General features: G+C 47.2%; 2 protein-coding genes across 4 annotated transcripts in view; one reads left to right on the forward strand and one right to left on the reverse strand.

The window, feature by feature from the left end:
* ZBTB17 (zinc finger and BTB domain containing 17) overlaps positions 1-25,769 on the reverse strand; it is a 37,120-nt gene extending 11,351 nt beyond the window's left edge. For 2 of the 3 annotated variants that reach the window (XM_012439880.2, XM_012439881.2), the window contains exons 1-2: positions 25,651-25,755; positions 22,244-22,330 (exon numbers count right to left, since the gene is read on the reverse strand). The gene's annotated coding sequence lies outside the window, so the exon portion shown is untranslated. Of the gene's footprint in view, positions 1-22,243; positions 22,331-25,650 lie in introns of all 3 variants that reach the window. The other variant, XM_012439882.2, reaches the window with a different exon arrangement.
* Positions 18,651-19,022, forward strand: LOC105708470 (thioredoxin domain-containing protein 17-like). Its single transcript, XM_064363731.1, has one exon. It carries the CDS (start codon positions 18,651-18,653, stop codon positions 19,020-19,022), a length of 372 nt encoding a protein of 123 aa, XP_064219801.1.
* Positions 25,770-26,002: the final 233 nt, after the last annotated feature.

Here is a 26,002-nt window from a genome sequence, read left to right on the forward strand (position 1 = left end):
CTGATAACTTAAACCACAACTATAAAGCAAAGGAAGTGATAGTCAAAGTTCCAGGATGATGGTTCTCTCTAGATGGGGAAGGGCAAGCAGGGGACTTCTGAGATCCTGGAAGAGTTCTCTTTCTTTACTTAGAGTCCCCTGGATTTACTACTTAAACTCAATGTGTTTATTTCATATACATTTAAATGAAAACATATTTCAATTAAAAAAACATTTTTTTTTTTTCGTAGAGGCAAGATTCTACCATGTTGCCCGGGCTGGTCTCAAACTCCTGGGCTTAAGCGATCTGCCTGCCTCAGCCTCCTAAAATGCCGGATTATAGGCATGAGCCACTGCACCCAGCCATTTTTCAAAAATTTTAATAAGAAAAAAGTGAAGTTCAGTTGCCAGACTTGATCCAGTCACAGCACAGAGTGTGCAGGCCAAGGCTGGGTTGTTCCCAACCATGATCCCCGCCATGCTCGCCAGGGCTGCCTTGAAGCCCAGCATGGCAGCGAGGGTCAGAGGAGCTAAGAGGGTAGCCAAGGCTCCCACAGATGGGATTCAGAAGGGCTGGCCCCAGAAAACACCACCCATTGCATCTGCCTTGCAATTCCAAAGCACCACAGACTGCTGAGTAAGAAAGGTTCCTGTATGGGGCGTGAAATCTGCTCTGGTGCCAAATTATGGTGCCTCCACAACGCAGGGATTCCAGTGGCAGCTGAGCCCCGTGGAAGCAGCAGAACCTCCGGGGACAGGTCCAGCAGGACCTGGGTCCGAGTTCCACAACCCACCTGCAGGTGATCTCCAGCAAAGCTTCTCCAATGGCCAACAGGGTTAATGGTGTGATTTCCTTTGTGAGAGGATTAAATTAAGTAACATCTGTCAAGGCCCTGTACAGCATCTGGCATATCGTGAGCATGCAGCAAACTCCTGTTACCAGGAAGCAGACATGCAGATGACAGTTTTGCTTTTGTGGGCCAAAGACTTTATCACATGGTCTCTATAAACCCCTTTACGCTGGGCACATTGGGTACCTTTGAAAACTATGTGGTGACTTGACCTTGTTAAGAGGTTGTAATCATAACCCATCACTCCTTCTAAATGCAATCTGGAAAAATCCCGGAGCACAATTAGCATGAAAAGAGGGAGGGAGTGACGGGAGGGGCACTGAGTGGAGAGACATCCAGAGCGATGGTCTCTGCTGGGAGGCACTTTATACTGAACTTCTGTTAAACCCCAAGGGTGCTCCCAGGTGAAGGCTGAAGTGCATGCCCAGAGGGCTAAGTAGCCCCACAGAGCACAGCTCCATCTCAGAGTCAAATGGGCACCCGCCAAACATGAAATATGACCCGGCTTATTAGCAAGCACTAAACTACCGGCAGGGTTTCCAAACTGCCACAAAGGGAAGCCATTAAGCCAGGAAACAACTAGCCTACCACAGAGAGACAGTGATCTTCACAAACAACAGTCCTGGCTCCCAGAACAAGCTGCGCCCAGCTCTGAGCCTTGACATGAGCCCTCTCACATCCAGGTGCTTGAGGAACCTAAAGGCAGGTGAGAAGGATCACCATTGGCTTCCAGTTGCTCAGCATTCTCGATTTTCTAGAAATACAGGTGGCTCAACATAAACTTCCAAAGGAGCCAGGCATGGTGGCTCATGTCTGTAATCCCAGCATTTTAGGGAGCCAAGGCGGGAGGACTGCGGAAGGTTTGAGACCAGCCTGGGCAACATGGTCAAACCCTGTCTCTACAAAAAAAAAAAATTTTTTTTAATTACCTGAGTATGGTGTCACAACCTGTGGTTCCAGCTACTTGGGAGGCTGAGGCAGGAGGATAGATTAAGCCCAGGAGGTCGAGGCTGCAGTGAGCTACGATTGCGCCACCGCACTCCAGCCCAGGCGGTGGAGTGAGACCCTGTCTCAAAAACAAACAAATAAAAAACTTGTGGCCAGGCGCGGTGGCTCATGCCTATAATCCCAGGACTTTGGGAGGCTGAGGTTGTTGACCCACTTGAGGTCAGGAGTTTGAGAACAGCCTGACCAACCATGGCAAAATTCCATTTCTGCTAATAATACAAAATTAAGCTGAGCTCGGTGGCTCACGCCTGTAATCCCAGCACTTTGGGAAGCAAAGGCGGGCGGACCATGAGGTCAGGAGTTTGATACCAGCCTGACCAACATGGTGAAACCCCGTCTCTACTAAAAATAAAAAAATTAACCTGGCGTGGTGGTGGGTGCCTGTAATCCCAGCTACTCAGGAAGCTGAGGCAGGAAAATCGCTTGAACCCAGGAGGCAGAGGTGGCAGTGAGCCAATATCACGCCACTGCACTACAGCTTGGGAAACAGAGTGAGACTCTGTCTCAAAAAAAAAATTAAAAATAAAAACTAAAAATGCAAAATTACCCAGTGTGGTGGCGCATGCCTGTAGTCCCAGCTACTCGGGAGGCTGAGGCAGGAGAATCACTTGAACCCTGGAGGCGGAGGTCACAATGAGTCGAGATCGCACCACTGCACTCCAGCCTGGGTGACAGAGTGGACTCTGTCCCCAAAAACAAACAAACAAAACTTCCAAGGAAATGGAAGTTCACATCAGGCCAGCCTTGTGAGCATGAAACCTACCTGCCCAACCCCACCAACCACCCCAGTTTGACAACCCATTTCTTGGAATACAAGAGATGGCAGAGAAGCAAAGATGAACAAAACCAACCCTGCTGCCACTTTCCTCCTCACCCAGCAAACACTCTTCTTGTGTTAAGATTGGATTTCTCAAACTTTTAAAATCACTTTCTCCTTTAGATAAACATACAAATCTCGGCCCCTCCCAACAACCCAACTGGTATTTCCCCTGGAGAGCGCCTGTTCCAAGTTTAAGAATCACCGCTATCTCCTACACAGTCCCACCAGCCAAGGTTCAGCAGTATTTTCTGAAGTTTGTATTATCACAAAAACAGACTTCTTTAAATCTTAAAAATGTCTAAATATAATGAAATTTCTATGCTGACTTTGCTTTTCAAATTATACACTACTACTATCTTTCAGATTTAGGCCAGGCACAATGGCTCACACCTGTAATCCTAGTACTTTGGGGGGCTGAGGCTGGAGGATCACTTGAGGCCAGAAACTTGAGATCAGCCTGGGTAACATAGTGAGACCCCATCTCTACAAAATAAAAATTAAAATATTAGCTGGGTTGAGCTATGACTGCACCACCGCACTCCAGCCTACGTGACAGAGAGAGACCCTATCAACATCATCATCAACAACAAAAGTTTAGCCACACTTTTGAAGGACAGACACCCCACTGCCTGATCCCTGATGGGCCCCACTGCTCCAGGACTGTGCATGAAAGGGAAGGCTGGCTGGCCAATTACAACTGAGATGTCTGCTTGCAGAGATGATAATTAAAGCCACAAGGTGGAACAAGATATCCATGGGAGCGGGTATTGGATGAACAAGAGAAGAAACCAACGGACTCAGAATCCCAGCTCCGAACTTAACAGGGTGACCTCAGGCAAGCATCTGAGTTTTCAACTGCTCACCTGTAAAATAGGAAAACCACCATCAACACGAGGGTTCAATGAGACAAGGAGACAGGAAGTACTGCCCAAATATTGGCAAAAGTGGAATTAGATATTACTTCTCTAACGCAGCTCTGTGACTGATAAACGGTTAAAACAAAAGGGAAATGATGAACTAATTAAAACAAAAACAAACCAGGTGATCCCAAGTGAAATCCCCACACCAGAGGAGCACAGGGCTCCTGTGAACAGGATGGCAGCTGGTCAAAGCCCTGGGAGGGCAGCTGGCAGAAGCTAAAGGAGCCACAGCCTGCTCCAATGACAAAAAAGCACATAGGTATTGCTTCTCTCTCGTCAGGCCTCTATTATGGCGCCACTTACGGCAGAAAGCCTGGCAGCTCAAGTTCAATAGAAGGGGATCGGGGCTCTAGTCTCCATAGCTGGTGGGCTGAGGGGATGGTGGAGGTTACTTCAAAGTCAACTGCAGAGCACTACCTACTGCAGGGGGCCCTGGGATAAGGCTGGGTCTGAGCCCCGGCCCCTCGACTGGGTGATGAGTGGGTGCTGCTCAGTGCCAACTTGGGAGGATGTAACCACACCCAGACAGATAAAGGCAAGCAAGACGTCCAGGCAGGGACACAGAAGCAGTGATGGCTGGAGGGCCAGGTGGAGAAGTGGATCATGCCCCAGAACACAAGAGGAAAGTGATGAGAAACACAGCTGGAGGGCCAGACACTCGGGCTGGGACCACCATACCAGGACTCAGTGACAACCTTGGCAGTCAGGAGCCACACTGGGACTTGAAAGCAGAAGATTAAGTTCCACTGGGCTGGACCCTTGGGATGGGAAAAATGGGACGATGTCACCTCCAGGTGGCCCTAAAAGAGTTTAGCTAGTGCAGTTTAGCTAGTGCCAAGAATTCAAAACACACTTACATTATTCTTTCTGGGCAGCCTGTACAAGTGGCCCTCCCACTAAATACTATTAAATCCTCTAAAAGTTTTAAGCAGCTCTTCTTGGAGTAGCTCAAAGTCTCTTAAAATTTAGTATCTGACCCTTCCCAGTGGAAGGTAGGCCATGGCATTTGTCCAAAACCATAAACCCAGGCTAAGAATTTATACATCTTATTTTATTTTATTTGAGATGGAGTCTTGCCTTGTTGCTCAGGCTGGAGTGCAGTGGCGTCATCTTGGCTCACTGCAACCTCCACCTCCTGGGTTCAAGTGATTCTTCTGCCTCAGCCTCCTGAGTAGCTGGGATTAAAGGTTTGCCACCATGTCCAGCTAATTTTTGTATTTTTAGTAGAGATGGGGTTTCACCATGTTGGCCAGGATGGTCTCGATCTCTTGATCTCGTGATCCACCCGCCTCGGCCTCCCAAAGTGCTAGGATTACAGGCGTGAGCCACCATGCCTGGCCCATCTTATTTTTAAAGGACAACATCCACATCTCTGGAGGGTATACAGGAAACTGGTAATGAGAAGCCCCTCAGGGGAGCAGGGGAAGTGGGGAAGGAGCTGAACTTTTCACTATATTCCCTTTTTGTATTGTTTCCCCACTTGTAAACACTAACTATTAAAAAATTAAAACTAAGAAAGCTAAAAAAGAATGGAGAGAAAAAGAAGAGGGAAAAAGGGAGGGAAGGAAGAGGGAGGAGAGGGAGGGAGGGAGGTAAGGAAGAAGAGGGAGAAGGAGGGAGGGAAGGAAGGAGAAGGACAGATGGAGGGAGGGAAGGAGGGAAGAAGGAAAAAAGGAAGGGAGGGAGGGGAGGGAGGAAGGGAAAAGACAGGGAGAAGGAGGGAGAGAGGGGAGGAGGAAGGAAGGAAAGAAGGAAGGGGGTAGGGAGAGAGGAATGAAGGAAGGAAAGAAAAAAGGAAGGGGAAAAGGAAGGAAGGAAGCCAGGTGCATGGTCCCAGCTAACTGGAGGCTGAGGTGGGAGGATTGCTTGAGCCCAGGACTTTGAGACTGCAGAGAGCTATGATCACACCACTGCACTCCAGTGTGGGCAACAGAGCAAAACTGTTTCAAAAAATAAAAATAAAAAAGACAAGGAAAGAAAAGAAAATAATGCCCACAAAGCCAGAGACCTAAGTCCCTTATTTCCATCTACCATAAAATCTTGAGATATTTTCTATAAGACCTGGTGACTGAAAACTTCTCAAAGGAAAAAATTTCTCATAAGGGAAATGGAAACTTGTGGTAATGTGCGCAGAGAATCAATGTATCACTCAGGAAAACAATATGAGCAGAAATTCCTTGAGGGGACGCCCCTAGCGCAGCAGCTGGTACCCTCATGTTCAAACACAGAGGAAGCCACCGACAGTGCGATGAAACCCAAGTCCTTCCCCCTGGGACACACGTACACACAATCCACACGCAACCGTGGGGAGCTTGCCACGCCCACGACCCAGTTCAAACGCTCCGAACTTGGAATCCAGCCAAGGCTAGTTAAGTGCCTCAAGCAGGAGCACTTGAATCTCTGTACCTCAGCTTCCCTTCTGTAAAACGGAGATGATGATGAAAGTTGCTTCAAAATGCCGCTGCTGGCCATCATCATCCTGTCATTACATAGAAACCCACGCCAGCAAGGTTGATAAATTATAGAAAATAGTTGGCTTGAACTTGTTTTTAATTTTTTTAAAAAAGTAAAAAATTATAGAAAAAAGAGAGCCCAATGCTGTCATCCTTGTCCTATCTCCTAGAAATGCATGTAAAAATTTCATCAGTAATCCAGGCACCCGTCAAGTTTCAACCTGAAAAAAGACCAGGAAAAGGCCCACACACTGCAATACTTCCTCCACTTGACAGGAATCAGAATAAAAGGCAGAAATGCTTAATACTTGATGGTAACCGCCACCTTCTTTCTACAAAGGGCACAAGGACACCAGGAGCAAAGAGGCTTTCGTTGAGGACGAAGAACATGACAATCACAAAGGAAGGCTTAGATGGCCCATGATACTCTTGAAGATCAAGAATTCAAGCCAAAAGAATAAAGCAGGTTAAGTACAAACTGGAAATGGATGTAGCTCAGGCTCTTCAAATGTGACTGACTTATTCTGGGTTTGGATCCTTATTTGGATTAGGTAACTCTCAAGGTCCCTTGTAGTGTTCAGATGTAATACATGCTCCAGCCCGGGCAACGCAGCAAGACCCCATCTCTACAAAAAATACAAAAATTAGCCAGGCATGCTGGTGCATGCCTGTGGTCCCAGCTACTCGGGAAACTGAGGTGGGAGGATCATTTAAACTCACAAGGTTGAGACTGCAGTGAGCAGTGACTGCACCACTGCACTCCAGCCTGGACAACAGACTCTGTCTCAAAAAAAGAAAAAAGATTTCATAAATGTTGAATAAATGAATGAACGATTTCATTAATGAGACTGCCATGCATTTGAAATATAACAGATACAGTGTAACAATTAAATGAGGCATTTACCTAGCAGTTAGCAGATTCTTTCCACTTAAAACTTTTCCTGGCCAGGCTCAGTGGCTCACGCCTATAATCCCAGCACTTTGGGAGGCTGAGGCGGGCGGACCACGAGGTCAGCAGTTTGAGACCAGCCTGGCCAATATGGTGAAACCCCCACCTCTACTAAAAGTACAAAAACACTAGCTGGACGTGGTAGCTAGTGCCTGTAGTCCCAGCTACTTGGGAGGCTGAGGCAGGAGAATCACTTAAACCCAGGAGGCGGAGGTTGCAGTGAGCTGAGATTGTGCCACTGCACTCTAGCCTGGGCAATAGAGGGAGACTCCATCTCAAAAACAAAACAACAAAAAACAACCAAAAAAAAAAACTTTCCCAGCAGTATTATCTTTAAGATTTCCAACTATGAACATGAACCGTATAGGACATGAACACAAACTATGAAATACATATGGCAAAAGCCAACATCAGATTTTATATTTCCTATTCCAAACAGGATTAAGCTCAGTTAAAATTCTGTAAAACTTCATTGGGAAAAAACTAAATGAGTAAGAGAATATTTTAGAGGAATATTTTGGGGATCCCGAAGCCTTAAGTTGGGCCTGGATAAACAGGGGTCAAGAACCCAATGTCTCAGTTTCTGATGATTTTTAAAAACTGCTGGGCTTCTCAATCCAGATGCGGAAGTGCTGTCTGTCCTATAGTGGAGGTTTTAGAAGCAGCCCTGTGAGGATTAAGAGAGGCTCAGGGGCCCAGGGCCGCCCTTCAACAAACAGTGCTGCAGACCTCCAGCCCCTCAAATCCCTACCACCTGCAGCAGCAATGAATCAGCAAAGCTGCTCCCAGGCCAAGCCTTGAAACGGAAGGCTTGCAACCCTGGCTGGTTTCCCAACCAGCCCTGCTTTGAAGTACGAGCTTCTGAGAGAAACTTGGAAATCACCCCTAAGTGTGGTCTGGCTCTTGTTCCTAATAAGACCAGGGAGGTGGGGCAAATGGGATGGAGACGAAGACAAAGACACAGACACAGCTAGTGATGACATGGGGTGGGGTCCCAGTGGAGAAGCATACTTTATGATGTTAATATATATGCTTTATCAGTAAACCCAGAGCGGTGGCTCACGCCTGTAATTTCAACACTTTGGGAGACCCAGGCAGGAGGATTGCCTGAGCTCCAGAGTTGGAGACCAGCCTGGGCAATATGGTAAGATCCTTTCTCTACAAAAAGAACAAAATAATTTAGCTGGGCATGGTGGCATGTGCCTGTGGTCCCAGCTACTGGGAGGCTGAGGTGGAAGGATCACTTGAGCCTGGGAGGTTGAAGCTGCAGTGAGCTGAGATCATGGCACTGCTGTTCCAGCCTGGGTGGCAGTGCAAGACCTTATCTCAAATAAAATAAAATAATGAAATAAAAAAAAAATTGTGAGTCCTGGTAAGAGACCACAGGTGGGACTGTGCCCTGTGTGCCAAGAGGAAACTCAGCCTTGCTGATAACAGCTCCATCTGCTTGAGACTCCAGGGGAGGTTACTGGCAAGGGAAACTCACAGGCTGGTTGTTCCCTGTGCAAACAGACTGTAACTCACAGCAGCCATGAAGGGAGTAAGGGCCAGAGCTGCTGCGGTGTCCCATCAGCAGTGTTTCACGTTTCCACGCTGCCTCACCAGCACTCACAGTGATCCTGGGAGGAGGGACTAATACTGCCACCCCCACTGAGCAGATGAGCAAATCAGTTTAAGAGGTTGTCACTGACCTAGGTCACACTGCCCTGCCCACATTCAAAGCCAAGTCCATCATACTCTAAAAACTGTGCTCTTTCCACTATAGACAAGAACAAAACTTCTGTGGACAAACACAGAATACCAGGCTCAACAGATCCTGAGCCTGTACCAAATGGGCAAATTCTCTGTCATCACAGGCATGTAACAGTCTCTCTTCCTTATACTAATGAGTGCTATAAAACATCGTATAAAACCCAGAAGTGGCTGGGTACACTGGCATGTGCCTGTAGTCCCAGCTACTTGAAAGGCTGAAGCAGGAGGATCACCTGAAGTCGGCAGTTCAAGGCTGTAGTGAGCTTTGACTGCATCTATGAATAACCTCTGCACTCCAGCCTAAGCAACGCAGTGAGACCCTGTTTCTAAAAAAGAAAAAAAAAAAAAAAAAACTAAAAAAAATCCAAGGCTGGGCACAGTGGCTCACACTTGTAATCCCGCACTTTAGGGGGCCATGGCAGGCAGACTGCTAGAGCCCAGGAGTTTGAGACCACCCTGGGCACGACAGTGAAAACCTATCTCTAAAAAATACATAAATTAATTAATTAAAAAAACTCACACAATCCAAAAGTGAACATTACTAAGCCTTAATATATTCAGAGTTTGCTACTGCCAGATGAAATGCAAAGTTAAAACTATGAACAACTCCATTTCTGGCAAAGGTAGCCTGGCCAATTCTCCCACTGCAAATAGTTACAAATGCTGGATAAAAATTATAAGACATCTTTTAAAATGCATCAAAGATTGATAATAAGAGGAGTTAAAAATGAAATAAAATGGCCAGGTACGGTGGCTCATACCTGCAATCCCAGCACTTTGGGAGACTGAGGTGGGCTGATCACCTGAGGTCAGGGGTTTGAGACCAGCCTGGCCAAAATGGTGAAATCCTGTCTCTACTAAAAATACAAAATTAGCCAGGTGTGGTGGCATGAACCTGTAATCCCAGCTACTGGGGAGGCTGAGACAGGAGAATCACTGGAACCCACGAGGCAGAGGTTGCAAGTGAGCCAAGACTGTGGCATTGCATTCCAGCCTGGGCAAAAAAGAGCAAAACTCCATCTTAAAAAAAAAAAAATGACCTTCCCTCCAGCCTGGGCTACAGCAAGACTCCATCTCAAAAAATAAATAAATAGATAAATAAAAGTAAAAAGTATCAAAGAACTGATAGGTCAGTAAGTAATACTGAGAGGTCAAAACACAACTAAATAAGGGCTGAAATCCAGACAGCAAGTGGAGCTTGGAGACCAGGTTTCAAGGAAGGACATTTGCAGAACAGGCAAGCTTGAGCCCTACCCTCCACCCCATCCCCAGAGAGAGGTCTCACTGGACCTCGGTGGAAAGAAGACAATACAGAAGCTGCTTCTATCACATCCTGGTGCTGAATAGAGAAGAAAAAAATCTTCCCTGAGAATACACAATGACTAGCAGGCCCCCAAAGGACTGCAACCCAAATTCACACCTTATGAAAGACATATTTCAGGCAGATGAAAGTGATCCCCCCAAAGAAAGTATTAAATGCAAGAAGGAAGGAAGAACAAGGAAAACAGTAAATATAAGTGAGCAAACCTAAACAAATGCTCAACTGATGATGTTCATAAAAGCTGGAAAAGGACTGGCACAGTGGCTCACACCTCTAATCCCACCACTTTGGGAGGCCAAGGCAGGAGGATTGCTTGAGCCCAGCAGTTCAAGACTACTGTCTTTACCAAAAGAGACCTTGTCTTACCAAAAAAAAAAAAAAAAAAAAATGTAAAACTTAGCAGGGTGTGGTGGCGAGTGCCTGTGGTCCCAAGCTACTGAGAAGCTGAGGCAGGAGGATTGCATAAGCCTAGAAAGTCAAGGCTGCAGTGAGCTGTGATTGTGCCACTGCACTCCAGCCTGGACAACAGAGCAAGACCCTGTCTCAAAAAAAAAAAAAAAAGCTTAAAAAGAACTAAAATACTTAGGAGGCCGAGGCGGGTGGATCACAAGGTCAAGAGATCGAGACCATCCTGGTCAACATGGTGAAACCCCGTCTCTACTAACACAAAAAATTAGCTGGGCATGGTGGCGCGTGCCTGTAATCCCAGCTACTCAGGAGGCTGAGGCAGGAGAATTGCCTGAACCCAGGAGGCGGAGGTTGCGGTGAGCCGAGATCACGCCATTGCACTCCAGCCTGAGTAACGAGCGAAACTCCGTCGTAAAAAAAAAAAAAAAAAAAAAAAGAACTAAAATACACACCTACAGAGTAAAAGTGGAAGAGGAAGTGATAGGAATTAAAGTGTTCTCAGGTCCTCATTGTTTGAGAGTAAGGTATAAATACATTGACTAAATTTAGACTTTGATAAGTTATGTAAATTGAAAGCTGTACCACATTTATGGATCAGATGACTCAACATCATAAAAATGTCAACTCTACCCAAATTTATATATTATAAACTCGAGGCAATCCTAATAAAACATCCCAACAATTTTTACGGCATTTGACAAGCATAATCTAAAATGACAATGGGGCCGGGCAAGATGGCTCAGGCCTGCAATCCTAACACTTTGGGAGGTTGAGGCAGGAGGATTGCTTGAGTCCAAGAATTGAAGACTAGTTTGGGCAACATGATGAAACCCTGTCTCTACAAAAAAGACAAAAATAGCCAAGCATGATGGCATGTGCCTATAGTCTCAGCTACTTGGGAGGCTGAGGCAGAAGGATAGGTTAAGCCTGGGAGGTCAAGGCTATAGTGAGCCAAGATCGCACCACTGCACTACAGCCTAGGTGACAGAGCAAGACCCTGTCTTAGAAAAAAATAAAATGAAAATGGAAGAGCAATGGGCCAACCCATTGCCAGACACCAGTTCACCAGTTTTCTAAAATGATGTAATTTACTAGTCAGTGTGGCATTTGCAGAGACAGAGAACAGATAATAAAGAGCCTAGAAACAGACTCACACATTAGTGGACACTTGATGTATGCTAATATTCCTGGTGACATTATAGATCCACACAAAAGAGGTGGGTTTTTTTTTTTTTTGGAGGTGCAGTCTTGCTCTGTTGCCCAGGCTGGAGTGCAGTGGCCTGGTCTCGGCTCACTGCAACTTCTGCCTCCTGTGTTCAAGCGATTCTCCTGCCTCAGCCTCCTGAGTAGCTGGGATTACAGGCAAGTGCCACCACACCCAGCTAATTTTTGTATATTTAGTAGAGACAGAATTTCATTACGTTGGCCAAGCTGGTCTCGAACTCCTGATCTCAGGTGATCCACCCACCTCGGCCTCCCAAAGTGCTGGGATTACAGGCATAAGCCACTGTGCCCAGCCTATTGTTTTTTTACAAATGGTACTGGGGCAATTTGGTACACCTGTTAAAAAAGAGAAAGAGCACAGTGGCTCACACCTGTAATCCCAACACTTTGGGAGGCCGAGGTGGGTGGATCACCTGAGATCAGGAGTTCGAGACCAGCTTGGCCAACATGGCGAAATCCTATCTCTACTAAAAATACAAAAATTAGCCGGGTGTGGTGGCACATGCCTGTAATCCCAGCTACTCAGGAGGCTGAGGCAGGAGAATCGCTTAAACACGGGAGGCAGAGGTTGCAGCGAGTTAAGATCGCGCCATTACACTCCAGCCTGGGGGACAAGAGCGAGAGACTTCATTTCAAAAAAAAAAAAAAATGAGAGAGAGAGAGAGAGAGAAATTGGCCCCCTATCTCATGCCATACACAAAAATAATTATAAATGGATTAAAGACCTCAAGATAAAAGGCAAGATAGTAAAATGCTTGGAAGACAACATATAGGGAAATATCTTTATAAATTTGAAAGTGGAAGGAATTTCTTAAAAAGAAACAAAAAGGGCCGGGAGCGGTGGCTCAAGCCTGTAATCCCAGCACTTTGGGAGGCCGAGGCGGGTGGATCACGAGGTCGTGAGATCGAGACCATCCTGGTCAACATGGTGAAACCCTGTCTCTACTAATACAAAAAAATTAGCTGGGCATGGTGGCGCGTGCCTGTAATCCCAGCTACTCAGAAGGCTGAGGCAGGAGAATTGCCTGAACCCAGGAGGCGGAGGTTGCGGTGAGCCGAGATCGCGCCATTGCACTCCAGCCTGGGTAACGAGAGTGAAACTCCGTCTCAAAAAAAAAAAAAAAAAAAAGAAACAAACAAAAAGGACTAATCATAAAAGGAAAATTTGATAAATTACAATAAAATTAAGGATTTCTGGCCAGGCACAGTGGCTCATGCCTGTAATCTCAGCACTTTGGGAGGCCAAGGTGGGCAGATCGCCTGAGGTCAGGAGTTCGAGACCAGCCTGGCCAACATGGTGAAACCCAGTCCCTACTAAAAATATAAAAATTAGCCGAGTGTGGTGGTGCATGCCTATAATTCCAGCTACTCAGGCTGAGGCATGAGAACTGCTTGAACGCAGGAGGCAGAGGTTGCAGTGGGCCGCAATCGCACCACTGCACTCCGGCCTGGACGACAGAGCTCTGTCTCAAAAAAAAAAAAAAGAATTTCTCTTCATCAAAAACAAAAAAACAAAATCCTAGAGTAAAAAGACAAGCCACAAACTGGAAGTGGGCAGTTATAACTCATATGACTCTCAAAGATTTAGTATCTAAAATAAGAAATAAAAAACAAACTAACAAAAAGCTTACAAACCACCCAAAAGAAAAATGAGCAAGACAATCTGGTGTTTCAGAGAAGGTGAAATCTGAATGATCATGAAGCAATGAAAAGATGGCCAACTCACAACCAGGAAAATGCAAATCAAAACCACATGAGACGTCACTCTACGCCCACCAGATTAGTAAAAATGTTGAAGTCTGAAAATGCCGTTGTTGAGAGGATATAAGGCAAATGGAATTGTTGAAGTGTAAACTGGGGAAACCATTTTGGAAATAACTTGGCATTATTTGGTTAAACTGAAGACGCATATACCCCGTGACTCAGCCCCACTCCCAGCTGTAGCCCCTGGAGAGGCTGGGCACACATGTCCCAGGAATGTGAACAGTGGCACTGTTTGTCTCAGCAAAATACTGGAAACAACCCAAATATCCACCAACCATAGAAAGGATAAATAAATTCTCATACAATGGAACATCATTCATCTGTGAAAATGAAATACCACTCTATGCAACATGGATTAATGTCAAGGCACTGAAGAAAACAATATGATTACATTAAGTTCAAAAACCAGGAAAATTAAATGGTACATTGTTCAGCAAGACAAACACATGGTAAAACTATAAAGAAAAGCAAAAGAGTGGGCCGGGCGCGGTGGCTCACGCCTGTAATCCCAGCACTTTGGGAGGCCGAGGCGGGTGGATCACGAGGTCAAGAGATCGAGACCATCCTGGTCAACATGGTGGAACCCTGTCTCTACTAAAGATACAAAAAATTAGCTGGGCATGGTGGCGTGTGCCTGTAATCCCAGCTACTCAGGAGGCTGAGGCAGGAGAATTGCCTGAACCCAGGAGGCAGAGGTTGCGGTGAGCCGAGATCGCGCCATTGCACTCCAGCCTGGGTAACAAGATCGAAACTCCGTCTCAAAAAAAAAAAAAAGAAAAGCGAAAGAGTGATAAAAGCAAAACTCAGGGATGACTTGGGCTGGGCAAGATAGGGAGCGGCACACAGGGGGCTCTAAAGGTAACAGTGAGTTCTCTTCAGAAACTGGGTAATGGGTACCTGGAAGATGTTTCTTGAATCCTTATTCTTTACACTGAACACATTCTTTTGTATCGAGTCAACATTTAACGAAAACAATTTACAAAATTAAACAACGTTCTTTCTTACTTTAAACAATGTTGTTAAGGGTTCATTTGGGCTGCTGACTGAGTCACAGTAGCTGGGGAAAATCCCTGAGGGGCCCTGCATGGCCTGAGACCACTGAAAGGAGAAGTGCTTTGCTCTCTGAGCTATGGTGATACAGCTTCCCATGGGGCACGCTGGCGAAATCCGAGTCGAGCCTGCCATTCGGGACAGGAAAGTGGCTGCTTAGATTAATAAGTTCCAGTATAGGAAGTGGTGAGGCTGGGGAGTGGAGAACAGAGTCTACTGCCAGACCTTTTAAGACCAGAAGCCGTGCAGATTTTTGATGTTACAACGAACCCACCAAGCCTGCTTTCTGGCCTGCTCTCTACTCGCAGCGGGAATTCCCACCTCTGAGCTCTGTCCACACTACTGTTTAGATATGAGTGAACAACTCTCAATTCTCACCATGCCCTTTGCTTCCTTCCTTCCTTTGAAGCCCAGGCCCTAAGAACCATCTCTCTTCAATTCATAACAAGCATGTTTGAATCCAAGAGCCGAAGCCCCAGTTTTCTACATGTATCTGTGCTGACTGCATTACTGAGGTCAGCCCTGACCACCCTGGGACTGTCAAGCATTGATGTCCATAAGGAGTTCCTGTGCTGACACTCCACATACACGCCTGCAGCAACGCTGAATTTCTTTGAGCCACAGTACTTACTCTCTGACCTCTATTATTTCAATCATTTAAAAATTGTGGCCACAGGAGGCTGAGATAGGAGGATTGTGTGAACCCAGAAGGTCGAGGTTGCAGTGAGCTATAATCCTAGCACTGCACTCCAACTTGGGCAACAGAGCAAGACTCGGTCTCAAAAATTTAAAAACAGTAAAAAAAAAAGACAAACAAACAGTGGCCAGCAAAAGAAGTAGATTATGATCTCCAGGACAGTATGCTTTGTACACAAAATGTATTTGGAGTTTTTTGTTTTAATTAAAGTTGAGCTCCCTCCCTACTGTGATGTCAAATGTCAAACCTAACAATGGGTCACCCTGCAGGACACCCCTGCTCACGTCTGTAATCCCAGTCCTTTGGAAGGCCAAGGTGGGTGGATCACTGGAGCCGAGGAGTTCAAGACCAGCCTGGGCAACATGACAAAACCCTATCTCTATAAAAAACAGAAAAATTAGCCAGGTATGGTAGTGTGTGCTTGTAGTCCCAGGTACCTGGGGGGCTGAGTCAGGAAGATCGCTTGAGCCAGGGAGGTAGAGTTGCAGTGAGCTATGACAGCTCCACTGCTCTCTAGACTTGGCCACACAGCAAGACCCTGCCAAGAAAAAAATAAATTAAAAAAAAGTGTTATCTGAGGCTGGGTTTGGTGGCTCAAGCCTTTAATACCAGCACTTTGAAGGCTGAGGCAGGAGGACTGCTTGAGCCCAGGAGATTGGGACCAGCCTGGTACACCCTTGAGAACCTCCTGATTTTTCAACCTTGTGAATGCACTCCTATACCAAACATTGTTCTCTTCCTCAACTCTGCAGATTTTCTTTTTTGACCCTCAGGAGTCTTCTATCAAATAATAGTAATTATGGAGCCAGGGACACGACTAAGCACTTTACATGCATAACCTTATTAATAATCCCACCCAAGAAAGTTATATTCAAGGTAATTATTATCCCCATTTTACATCTGAGCAAAACTGAGGCTTCTCTGCCCGAGGGCCTACAGGTAGTAACTCTAAGGCCCAGACATGAGCCCAGGTATGTCTGGCTTAAAAGTTCATGTTCCTAACTGCTACCCTATACTGCAGGGGTTTCTTAACTGGGGACGATTTTGTGCCAGGAGACACCTGGCAATATCTGGAAACATTTTGGGGTGTCACCACTGGAGAAGAGTTACTACCGGCATTTATGGTTAGAGGCCAGAGATGCTACAGGAACACCCCCTGCCCCCAACAAAGATACATCTGGCCCCAAATGTCAGAAGTGTAAGGTTGAGAAACCTGCTATACTGGAACAAGACAAAAAGACAGAGAAACCATCTTCTGACCAAAACTCTCACAGTGAAGGTCATAGTTCACCATGTCTACTTCCCATATTACAGCCAAATACCCAAGAAACAAGCAGCATGCCCAGCCCTCATCACATGGAGTTTCTCCAGCCCCAAATGCCAGTTCCTCCTCAGCCAATCAAGACTGATCATCCACTCATCCAACATTTGTTGAGCACCAGCTGTGTGCCAGGAAACAAGCTACACAGTGGCAATGCCAGAATAAATAAGACCCTGTCCCTGCATTCAAGATGCTGGCGGTCTCATGGGAAGACAGGCAAGGAAGCCTAGGATCATAACTGAGGTGAAAATGTGTTAACAGAGATCAAAAACAGGATGCTAAGAAACCACAGGGGAGGGGCTCCAAACTCACTTGGGTTAGGGGATCTGGGAAAGGCTCAGAAAAGGCTTCCCAGAGGCATCTGAACTTGAAGGAATTAAACTGGCAGACAGAATCCTCAAAACACCCCTTATCAGATCTCTCAGGATATGGTCTCTGAAAATCCAAGGTTTGATGACTTTAATTAGAAAGCTTAGGGGAACTCTCACAGAAAACAGGGGGCACAGAGCAATCCTTGACCCTCCATGCACAACCTAGATGGCATGGTCCCTGCCACGGGGCAGGATGGCAACCTGGCCTCCCCACAGGTTTGGGCCTTCCTCAACTTCCATCCTGACTGGCCCCCAGCTTCCAACCATCCTGTATCTTGCAGCAGGAGGCAAGTAACATTTCATAAATGTCCACTATACCAGGGTCCCCAACCCCTGGGCCATAGACCACTACTGTCCATGGCCTGTTAGGAACTAGGCTGCACAGCAGGTGAGCGGCAGGCGAGTGAGTGATGGTTCATCTGTATTTACAGCCGCTCCCCATCGCTCGCTCACCATTACCGCCTGAGTTCCACCTCCTGTCAGATCAGCAGCAGAGGCATCAGATTCTCATAGGAGCAAGACCCTATTGTGAACTGCGCAGGTGAAGGATCTAGGCTGCATGCTTCTCATGAGAATCTAATGCATGATGATCTGTCACTGTCTCCCATCACCCCTAAATGGGACCATCTGGTTGCAGGAAAACAAGCTCAGCGCTCCCCTGATTCTATATTATGATGAGTTGTAGAATTATTTCATTACATATTATGATGTAATAACAATAGAAAGAAAGTGTATAGTAAATGTAATGTGTTTGAGTCAACCTGAAACCACCTTCTACCTTTAACCCCCTGTCTATGGAAAAACTGCCTCCTGCAAAACAAGTCCCTGGTGCCAAAAAGGTTGGGGGGGTGCCGGCTGTGCCACAGCTGCTGGACCCGGGCATGGGGGCTCAGGGGGCATGAGGCAGTGGCACAGGGACTCCAGATCCTGGAGGCCGTCCATGGGGCAGGAGATGTGAGGCCATTGCCTGCCCGGGGCTCAGAGGGTTGGGGAAGCAGGGTGGGGCAATTGGATAAACTGACCATTATCTCAGGATGTCTCTTTCTGGCTGCTGCTATCTTCACCATCAACAGCATCACCAACCCAGACTGGCTCAACACTGGGGAGTCTGCGGGAGTGCTCACTGTGGGCCTCATGTGACAGTGCCAAACAATCCACGGATGAGACGGGATGTGCATCTCTCCCGGGCTTCCCCCGGAGTGGGTCACCACATGGTTTTTTATCATCATGGGAATCATTTCATTGACTGTCACATGTGGTTTGCTGGTGGCTTCCCATTGGGGAAGAGAAGCTACAAAATGTGCTCAATGGATAGCATCCACTGGAATCATCCTTTTCTGTATGGCTGCCCTAGTATTTCCAATAGGATTTTACATCAATGAAGTCAGAGGTAGGCTGGGCACGGTGGCTCATGCTTATAATCCCAGCACTTTGGGAGTCCAAGGCAGGCGAATCACCTGAGGTCAGGAGTTCGAGACCAGCCTGACCAATACAGTGAAACCCTGTCTCTACTGAAAATACAAAATTAGCCAGGCATGGTGGTGCATGCCTGTAATCCTAGTTACTGGGGAGGCTGAGTCAGGAGAATCACTTGAACCCGGGAGGCTGAGGATGTAGTGAGCCAACATCATGCCATTGCACTCCAGCCTGGGCAACAAGAGTGAAAGTCTGTCTCAAAAAACCAAACAAAACAAGGCCCATGTGGGCCCCGCCCGCAGCGGCCAGACATGCACTCCTCTAGCAGCAGTTCCACGTTGTGCCAATGGCCCACTACGAGGAGGTGAGCGTGTCTGGCTTCGATGAGTTCAACCGGGCCGTGGAACAGCACAATCGCAAGACCATTTTCGCCTCCTTTACGGGTTCTAAGGACGCCGGAGGGAAAAGCTGGTGCCCCGACTGCGTGCAAGCTGAACCAGTCGTACGAGAGGGGCCGAAGCACATTAGTGAAGGATGTGTGTTCATCCACTGCCAAGTAGGAGACAAGCTTTATTGGAAAGATCCAAATAATGGCTTCAGAAAAAACTTGAAAGTAACAGCAGTGCCTACACTACTTAAGTATGGAACACCTCAAAAACTGGCAGAATCTCAGTGTCTTCAGGCCAACCTTGCAGAAATGTTGTTCTCTGAAGATTAAGATTTTATGATGGCAATCATGTCTTGATTTCCTGATTTTAGTATCAAAAAAAACTGTTTACTTGCTTTGAATTCATGTTAGCAATAAATGATGTTAAAAAACTGGAAATGAAACAAAACAACAATGAAGTCAGAGGTCAACCTTATAAACTACCCAACACAATAGCGGGGTCATCATATGTACTTTTTGTCTTATCAATTTTCTTTACAATAGTAGGACTTCTATTTGCCGCAAAGTTTGTTTACCAGGCTGATAAATGTCTAAATTCCTTGACTCTCTTATTATTTTTTATTTTTGGAGGGTAGGGAGGACAAAGGCGAGACATTTGAGCAGCCTCTCATGGAAAGGTGCTCAGATGAAACTGATGCTGAGAAGGAAAAAAAAATGCTTTGATTTGCTCTCACTATGCACTTTGGATTTCGAAAAAAAGAAAAAGAAAAGGAGAGGCTTTTTTTTTTTTTTTTTTTTGAGACGGAGTCTCGTTCTGTCCTCCAGGCTGGAGTGAAGTGGCGTGATCTCGGCTCACTGCAACCTCCACCTCCCGGTTCAAGCAATTCTCCTACCTCAGCTTCCCGAGTAGATGGGACTATAGGCATGTGCCACCATGCTCAGCTAATTTCTTGTATTTTTAGTAGAGACGGGGTTTCACCATGTTAACCAGGATGGTCTTGAACTCTTGACCTCATGATCCACACGCCTTGGCCTCCCAAAGTGCTAGGATTACAGGTGTGAGCCACTACCCCCGGCCAGGAGACCCTTTTCTATAACCAAATACAGACAATACTGACTAAATCTCCTGAGCATATTCAAGCAGTCTGCACTGTGATAGCAACCTAGAGAAGGAGAATGCTTTATACTGAAAAGCATGTGGCCCTTTGTGACTCTGTTGTTCCATTTTTAATGTCTAATGATTCACTCAAGGAAAACAAAAAGTCTAAGTATTTGTGTATCATGGTGGAGCAGAGGGATGCAAGAGAAGTTCATATGGGGCTGGCCTCACCTCCTAAGAAACGAGCATTCACAACTTCTTTGTAATAGTGTGAGCCTTTGGCACCAGAAGGGATTGCCGTGGCATTACTGCACCAAAAAGCCAAGAAATCAAACTTGTTTGCTAAAATGTAAAAATTCTGAAATTCCCTCTTCTCTGCATAGGAAACAAAAAATCAAACACTAAGAAACATGTTTTGGGTAGGTGGGGGAAATCGTCCCTATATTTATATAACTATATATATAATGTATATATATTGCTAAAAAAAAAAAAAAAAAAGGAGGCCAGGCGCGGTAGCTCACGTCTGTAATCCCAGCACTTTGGGAGGCCGAGGCGGGTGGATCACGAGGTCAAGAGATCGAGACCATCCTGGTCAACATGGTGAAACCCCGTCTCTACTAAAAATACAAAAAATTAGCTGGGCATGGTGGCGTGTGCCTGTAATCCCAGCTACTCAGGAGGCTGAGGCAGGAGAATTGCCTGAACCCAGGAGGCGGAGGTTGCGGTGAGCCGAGATCACGCCATTGCACTCCAGCCTGGGTAACAAGAGCGAAACTCCTTCAAAAAAAAAAAAAAAGGGAATGAAAAGATTGGGGACCACTGCACTATGCAGCAAACTCTGAATTACCTGCCTGATGTCACGTCATTCTCCAAACAATTCTGTGAGGTAGCTGTTGTCATCCCTATTTTACAGATGAAGAAAGTGAGGCTCAGCGATGGAACTGAGTAAAAGGGCTTGCTGTCCCATGTGTCAGAAGATAATCTTGTGATTAGGAAAATTAACAGTCATGAGGTTTTTTTTCTTTTTAAACTCTTCGGAACACAGTTTCAGAAGGAACTGACTGTCAGGCACAGAGCCACTCAACAGGAGGACAGACTCACACCTGACTCCAGAGTCCTGACTCCAGAGTCCTTTACAGTCATCAGTCCAAAAAGTGCCATTCACAACCTCTTCACCCCCTCAGGAAAGCCTTCCATCCTCCCTGTGTGCACACACCCTCAACCAGCCCTTCAAGGTATTTTGCGCATTGCATGGTGCACCTGCTCCCAGAATTCACTCTTACTCGTGTCAGCATCCCTAGCACCCAGCACAATGCCTGACACATGTTGGGCACAATGAATGGATAAACAAGCCTGCACTCCCTGGGCCCACACACTGTAAACCTACACAAAGCCAGAGCGACCTGCCTTGGGGACTCAGTGGACCTCCCCTCAGACTTCGATCACACCCCCAAGACAGTAATCCAGACAGACTCGGGACAGAGCACGTTCTCTCAGCTAGCTTTTTCTCCAGCACTGAAACACCCACAATCTGTTCTTTTTTTTTTTTTTTTTTTTGAGACGGAGTTTCGCTCTTGTTACCCAGGCTGGAGTGCAATGGCACGATCTCGGCTCACCGCAACCTCCGCCTCCTGGGTTCAGGCAATTCTCCTACCTCAGCCTCCTGAGTAGCTGGGATTACAGGCATGCGCCACCATGCCCGGCTAATTTTTTGTATTTTTAGTAGAGACGGGGTTTCACCACGTTGACCAGGATGGTCTCGATCTCTTGACCTCGTGATCCACCCGCCTCGGCCTCCCAAAGTGCTGGGATTACGGGCGTGAGCCACCGCGCCCGGCCACAATCTGTTCTTTAGCTGTGCATCAGATGTAGGAAGTGGCTTATGTTTGGGAACCATGTTGTACAAAAATGCCTCCTTAAACATTAGAACCTTAAAAGGAATGAGTGTGTGCTCGCTGCTCTGTTTCCCTTTTTGCCCTAGGGAGATCACACATGTTGGCAGGAGCTACAGCAGCCAGCTTGGACCATGAGACAGAAGCCCAAGTTTGAGCAAGAAAAGTCACATTATCAAAGGAACCTTGCTCCCAGATGATTCACAGAACAGAGCAAACTGTTCTACCAGCTCTGGACTGCATACTTCCAGAATGTTAAGGAGCAAAGAATAAACTTCTGTTTCCGCCACTGTATTTTGGATTACTTTGTTGGAGCATTTTAGATTTCACCTAACTAAAGGTGTAAGCATTGCCCAGTGATTACCCACTCTGGTCTCTGTAGGTAAAACAATCACAGTAATATCAACAATTGCCCAACCAAACTGTAACAGGGATTTTGTCATTACTGTATAATTCTGAAGAAAATGCTATCAGGAAAGAATGATTTGAATCACGTTGAGTCTAGACAGAAGAAGGACAAACTGGATGATTTGTTTCATCCTTGAGTATTACAGACATACCTCAGATTTCCAAGTAGCCCAGGCTACTCTCTTCTGACAGTTTGCCTGTGTAAACTCCAGCTTGGTTCCCCTCCTCCAGCTCATTACCTGAATCAATGACACCCAAGAAGAATATCTGATGAGAACCTGAAGGGTACCTGCTCCCTCAGAGCTGCCCTTTACGCATCGATCAAACATAGACAAATACAGAGTGCTGAGCACACAGCCCAGCCCAAGGAAGTGCTGAATAAATGGTCAACTTGAATAAATGGTAAAGGAAGTGCTGAATAAATGGCCTGCTCCGTGCCAGACAACATTCTGGCACTGGGACACAAAGATGCACAGACTTAGCCTCAGGCCCTGCTCTCAAGAACTCCTGCTCAATGAGAGACAGGACACAAGGTTGATAAGCAAAAAATGACACGGCTTGTGCTCAAGCATTACGGCTGCACTGGCACTGCTCTGGGATACCCTGGGCACTTTGTTTCTCATTGCATACCCTTCCTTAGGTGAGCTCATCGCCTCCCATGACTTCAGTGACCTTTGATGGTGACAGCTACTAGATTACCACTGAACAAGTGTACTTGAATGTTTTATAGGCATCCAACTCCAACATGTTCAAAACTAAACATATCTGCCCTCCCCCATATCTGGTCCCCGTCCTGCTCCCTGTCACATGGAGCGGCATCCAACACTCATCAGCCAAAAATTGGGGTGATCCTGACTCCTCCCTGCCCCTAACTCTCATTGAACTAATTGTGTCAATTCTATCTTCAAAACCATCTTTCCTCACACTCTGCCTCTAACTCACACCCTCATTTCTCACTTGGATTATTATTAATTTTTTTGAGATGGAGTCTCACTCTGTCACCAGGGTGGAGTGCAGTGGTGTGATCCCGGCTCACTGCAACCTCCACCTCCCAGGTTCAAGTGATTCTCCTGCCTCAGCCACCTGAGTAGCTGGGACTACAGGCACAGGCCACCATGCCCAGGTAATTTTTTTTTTTTTTTTGAGACGGAGTTTCGCTCTTGTTACCCAGGCTGGAGTGCAATGGTGCGATCTCGGCTCACCGCAACCTCCGCCTCCTGGGTTCAAGCAATTCTCCTCCCTCACAGCCTCCTGAGTAGCTGGGACTACAGGTGAGCGCCACCATGCCCAGCTAATTTTTGTATTTTTAGTAGAGATGGGGTTTCACCATGTTGACCAGGATAGTCTGGATCTCTTGACCTTGTGATCCACCCGCCCCGGCCTCCCAAAGTGCTGGGATTATAGGCGTGAGTCACCGCACCCAGCCGTAATTTTTAAAAATCGAGACAGGGTTTCACCATGTTGGCCCAGGATGGTCCCCATCTCTTGACCTTGTGATCCGCTTGCCTCGGCCTCCCAAAGTGCTGGGATTACAGGCGTGAGCCACCGCGCCCGGCCCTCACTTGGATTATTCTAGCAGTCTCTTAATTTACCTACAGGCACACTCCCTTTGATACATTCTTCACTTAGCCAGAGTGATCTTCCTAATCCACAAATCTGATTCTTGGCCAGACATGGTTACACATGCGTATAATCTCAGTACTTTGGGAGGCTGAGGTGGGAGGATTATTTGAGGCCAAGAGTTTGAGACCAGTCTGGATAACATAGTGAGACCTCATCTGTACTAAAAATATTAAAAATTAGCCAGGTGTTGTGGTGCATGCCTATAGTCCCAGCTAGTTGGGAGGCTGAGGCAGGAGGATTGCTTGAGTTCAGGTCGAGGCTGCAGTGAACTATGATTATGCTGCCACTGCACTCCAGCCTGGGTGACAGAGCAAGATTTTGTCTAAAAAAAAAAAAAATTCTGATTCTTTTATTTCAGGCAAAGAATCCTCCCACCTCAGCCTTCCAAGTGCTGGGACAAGAGGCATGCTCCACCATGCCCAGCTATTTTTTTTTCTATAAAGATAGAGCCTTGCCATGTTGCCCAGGCTTGTCTCAAACTCCTGGGCTCAAGTGATCATCCCACCTTGGCCTCCCAAAGTGCTGGAATTACAGAGTAAGCCACCGCATCTAGCCACAAATCTGATTCTTAAATGACTTCCCATTAAACTGAAACTTAAAGTCCTTAACTAGGTTTACAAAGTTCCCTAAGACCAGACCACTGCCTGCTTTTTTTTTTTTTTTTTTTTGAGACGGAGTCTCACTCTGTCACCCAGGTTGGAGTCAATGGCGCCAACTCAGCTCACTGCAACCTCCGCCTCCCGGGTTCAATCGATTCTCCCGTCTCAGCCTCCCAAGCAGCTGGGACTACAGGCGAATGCAACCACACCCGGCTAATTTTTGTATTTTTAGTAGAGATGGGGGTTTCACTATGTTGGCCAGGCTGGTCTCGAACTCCTGACCTCAAGTGATCTGCCCGCCTTGGCCTCCCAAAGTGCTGGAATTGCAGGCGTGAGCCACCTCACCCGGCCCAGCCTGCTTCTTTAGCTTAATCTCTCTCTCTCTCTCCCCCTTAGGTCTTAGCTTTCTGGGGGACAGAAGCCTCCTAGGATTCCCCCTAGACTGAGGGCAGTGTCTCTATTCTGTGCTCCAGAGGAGGGAGGGCTTTCTGCCCTCGCAGCTGTATCAGAATTGCTGATTTACCTGTATGTCGCCCACATGGGTCTCTGAGCTCTGGGTGAGGATGAGGATACAATTAATCACAGCAACGAACACACAGCATCAAACACACAGCATTTACTTTGTGCCCAAAAGTGTTCTAGGAATTTCATTTCCCCTTTATTAAAATCTCAGGAGGCAGATTTTATTAACATCTCTGCTTAAAGGATGAGTAAACCCAGGCAGAGAGAAAGAGCCAAAAGTGCCTAAGGCTCCACTGTTCACACTCCTAACCACTACTCCAGGATCCAATCCAACCGCATCACTCTCTCTAGCCTCTGCATCTATCAGGTACCACCGTCCGTAGGACGAATGAATGAATGAAATAATTTTATACAGGGACAGCGTTGGCCTTCAGTCAGCTCCTCCAAAGCCCGGGCAACACCGCGCCCTCCCGCCCTGGCCGGCCAACTGGAGCTGTCGGGCCCCGCGCTTCCTTGTGGCCGCAGAACGCCCACCCTCGACGGCGCGCGGGGTCAAGGGGCGGTGACAGCCAGGCGGCGGGGGCGGAGATGCTACCAGCTGGGGTGTCACCCAGCCTGGGAGGTGACTCGCGCCCCCTCGCCCGGGCGGTCGCTCCGGCCGCCCACTCCCCGCCCGCACGCCCAGCGACACCCCCCGCCCCACCACCCCACAATCTCCCGCCCGGTGGTGTCCCCTCAGCCCCGGTTCGCGTCCAATTCCACTTCCCTCCCCTCCCCCACACAACCGTCCCCGGCGTCCCGCCGCGCCCCATCCGCCGCCGCCTCCTCCCTGGCTTCCGGGACTTCCCCGGCCCCGGGCCCTTGTTGACCCTCACCTGCCATGTCCCGGACCCCACCGCAGAGGGAGGTGCATCACGGCCGCGAGAAGGCCGGAGACGGCACTTCAGAGCAGACAAAGGGCGCCGCCATGTTAGAGTCGGGCGGAACCGACCTCACAGGCTTCCCGGTTGCAACTTCCGGCGCATGCGCAGCGCCCTCGCTAGACGAGCGCCGTTAGACAGACGCATGCGCCTAGCTATCCAAAAGTTCCACCTTACAGTACTGCGATGAGAATTGTCCTCATTGTACCCCTGCCATGGTTTCTCTTCAAAATATAACAGTAACAGCATGTGTTCAGCTCTTACTGTGTGCCAGGCACTGTGTTAAGTGCTTTAATTGCATTATCTC

The sequence above is a fragment of the Aotus nancymaae genome, unplaced genomic scaffold, assembly GCF_030222135.1.
Source record: "Aotus nancymaae isolate 86718 unplaced genomic scaffold, 86718_ANA_hifiasm-v0.15.2.pri h1tg000053l, whole genome shotgun sequence".
Lineage (NCBI taxonomy): Eukaryota > Metazoa > Chordata > Mammalia > Primates > Aotidae > Aotus > Aotus nancymaae.

Excerpts from the sequence above, each read along its gene's own strand:
- LOC105708470 (XM_064363731.1), top strand. The coding sequence starts at position 18,651 with ATGGCCCACTACGAGGAGGTGAGCGTGTCTGGCTTCGATGAGTTCAAC.